Source organism: Poecilia reticulata, linkage group LG13, assembly GCF_000633615.1.
Source record: "Poecilia reticulata strain Guanapo linkage group LG13, Guppy_female_1.0+MT, whole genome shotgun sequence".
NCBI classification, from domain to species: Eukaryota; Metazoa; Chordata; class Actinopteri; order Cyprinodontiformes; family Poeciliidae; genus Poecilia; species Poecilia reticulata.
This window is the reverse complement of record NC_024343.1, coordinates 17,177,375-17,180,600: the sequence shown is the minus strand read 5'-3', so window position 1 is coordinate 17,180,600 and position 3,226 is coordinate 17,177,375. Positions and strand designations below refer to the sequence as shown.

Genomic DNA, 3,226 nt, shown 5'->3' with positions numbered 1-3,226 from the left:
CAACTTGGCACATTTGGGGTGCCCAAATGTGACATTTGGGCACCCCAAATGTCACATTTTCTGTTTTAAAAGTTAAAGGTTTCTCATCAACCAATGCGGATAAAGAGCTCTTGTAACAAAATGTTTATTTGCACTTCAGAAAATATCTGTCTCATCAGATCTGTCACGTAGTGCACAGCTTATGTTAGAGAAAGCCCCCAGCAATGTTTGAGGCACAAAATACATGGGGTTTTGCTTGTGTTTCATCTTGCTATCAGACAACAATTTGCAAATCTCTCTCGTTTTTTAATTTACAACAGAATAAACATTAAAGTGACTATGAAGTTATTCCTGTAGCTAAATCCAGACTTTGAAGTAAATATATCCAAGTGTTAAAGTCTCTGTAGCCTTTGGACTTCCTGAAGTCATAGAGGTTACTTTGTGTTCCCAGGATCAAAACTGAACAGGCTGAAATGGCTCGACAGTCAGGAGGTTTCTGGACTGTAGGACAAACACTATAGTGCAGCTGCAGCTGTCAGCCCATTAAAGGCAGCAAACTGTTTATTTTACTACAGTGTAATAGCTCATATTAAGAATACAAACGATATCCAAATGACAGTGTGGTAGAATTTGTCGTAATTTAAATATATATATTTTTTTGTGCTTTATTCAGTAAAGCTGGGATTTGTTTCATCTTGCACAGCAGTGAAAACGCAGCTGAACATCAAATATTAACAAAAAATCTCTTCTTCATAGTCAAAATGTCAACATTTACATTGATGCATGTTTGTCTTTTTCTCTTGCAGTTAGACGATCATCCCATTCTCTGGCCACTGATATGTTTGAGCAGCACCTTGGGGCTCACCTCCTGCAGGTAACAAGCAAGACAAAGTCAAATCGTTTTTGTTTCAACTGCAGCCATCAAAATGTCATGGCATGTAAAATAAAAAAGAAAAACAGAAATCACTTAGTCCATATTTTAAAAAAAATATTTATCTTACAGTCCCTATATTGCATAATTTACAGTTCCGAAAGTACAATATTTGAACCTTCCTAAGTTTTATTTTGGTGCTACACTCACAGATTTATTGAATTTATTGAAACATAAAGCATCACATATGTTTGTGTAGTGGAGGGACAAATAAATACGTATGGTTAAACATAAAAGATTGTAAAGATTTCCATGAATTTTTATTTAACCCCCATTACTGTGACGCTCTTCCAGTGTGATCCTCTGCCTGTGACCTAGTTAATAAACTTGTGTGATTCAGTATCGGTATAAATACAAAGCCTCTAAAAGGCCGAATGAGTGAACAGTGAGAGCCATAAAGATCAAGGAACACAGCAGACAGGTAATAGAGAGGTTTAAAGCAGGGCTGGGTTGTTAAATAATATTTCAACTTTTGAACGTCTCACAGGGAACTGAAAACAGAAAACATGGCGCAGAAGCAAACCTGCTAATAAATGAACCTAGACAAAATAACAGAGAAAATGTATTGGCAAAGCAGCTGCTCTGTTCACCCAGTCCAACTGAGCTTCAGCTGTTTGGTAACTCTGGAGGAGTCGCAGCGGTCTACAGCTGAGGCGGTGGCAGCATCATGCTGTGGGGATGCTTGGTGCAAGAGTTGATGGGAGATAAATGGAGCTAAATTCAAGACAATCCCTGAAGGAAACCCGTTAGAGGTCTTGAAAAGTACAAAAGCATACATGCACATATGAAAGATCAAAGCAGTTTTATGCCAGAATGACCCATTCAAAGGTCAGAGTGGGATTCACAGATCATCCGTGTCGAGACTCGAAATGTAATGCTGAATGACGCTCTCCATCCGAAAAGGACTGAGCTTAAACCGCCTGCAAAGATGAATAAGCAAAAGTTTCATTCTTCAGATGTGCAAAGCTGGAGGAGACGAACTCCAATAGAAATGCTGCTGTGACAGCAGAGAACGGTGGTTCTATTTATCTATTTTATAACACATGCTTCACTTTTCAGATTTTTTTATTTTTCACCACGAAATACGTCTTCCCCTTTAGAGTTCTGCATTACGTTTTTGTTGGTTTCTCACCTAAAATCCCACTAAAATACTTGCAGGTTTATAGATGAAACGTGACAAAATGCGGGAAAAATTTGCAAGGCGCCGAAGCGGAGTTTATTTAAATGGCAGGTTTTAGTGTGTTCCTCAATTTAATATTTCCAGGCAGACTCCCAAGTGAATTTGTATACACAGACACAAACATCTGATAAAGCTCAGGCACTCGGACACTGTTGTTGTCTGCCTCTCTATTGGATCGACTGATGAATGGAGCCTGAGGGGCATTTTGGGGCAGGGGGGAGTTGCAGGAGTGATGAAATGCAGAATGTACAAAGACTCAGAGGAAGTGCAAAGAAGGTGGTCCTGCAGCTTTTTGCTTTGGACTCGGAGGGGGATTGGGGGAAGGCGGGGCCGGGGAGTAAGTGGGAACAGATAAAGAACTGAAATTGGGAATTTAGAAGTGAGGAGGCCGTGTTAAAACAAAGAAAGATCGCATGCGTCTCCCCTCCTCTGGCATTTTAAAGAGGCTCAGGGAACGGTGCTGATAGAAATCAAATTAACGCTCCAGAAAAACTGTATGATTTTTTTTTCCTCTTCTCTCTTTCCTCCTCCCAGCCGTCCTCCCTCCCGTAATAGCTTGATAATTGCACTTTAGTTCTCCGACATTCAGACGGCTGGTTTCTCCTCGCTGCGACACATGACGCCCCACACCCTGGCCAGTCATTTGCATACTGGATGTGTCAGTTGTGCATAAATTACCGCTGCCACTTTAAGCGCTTGTCCGCCAAAACAAGCAATCTTTTTTTTTTTTTTTAATCCTCCCGTCTCCAAGTGGCCCAGGTCTGTTGTGTGTGTCTGTGAGGCTGCGTCGGCTCATTCCTGGATGCCTGTTATGACGATTAATATTATTCTCTGAAGCAGTAACCTCTAATGGGCTAGCTGTATACCTTTCACTTCTCATTAGAGTCACGGCAGCCTATAATGACTCTGGTTCTGTCTGTGTCTGCTTTGGGCTTAGGTGCGTGTGTGTGTGTTTGTGGCTGGAGATCAAGGATGAAGCTTTGTCTCTGACTTTATTACAGCTGATGGTCTATAAGCTCTGGTCTATAAGCTCAGTTTCTCTGTTCTAAATTTGTTTGTGTGTGTGTGTGTGTGTGTGTGTGTGTGTGTGTGTGTGTGTGTGTGTGTGTGTGTGTGTGTGTGTGTGTGTGTGTGTG

The 3,226-nt window shown here is 41.1% G+C and overlaps 1 protein-coding gene across 11 annotated transcripts in view; it reads left to right on the top strand.

Moving 5' to 3' along the window:
* The window catches only part of npas1 (neuronal PAS domain protein 1), a 94,260-nt gene that overhangs the window by 68,678 nt on the left and 22,356 nt on the right, over positions 1-3,226 (top strand). For all 11 annotated transcript variants that reach the window (XM_008425730.2, XM_017308355.1, XM_017308354.1 and 8 more), the window contains one exon: positions 786-853. In XM_008425730.2, the coding sequence (XP_008423952.1) occupies positions 786-853 (68 nt within the window). The remainder of the gene's footprint in view (positions 1-785; positions 854-3,226) is intronic.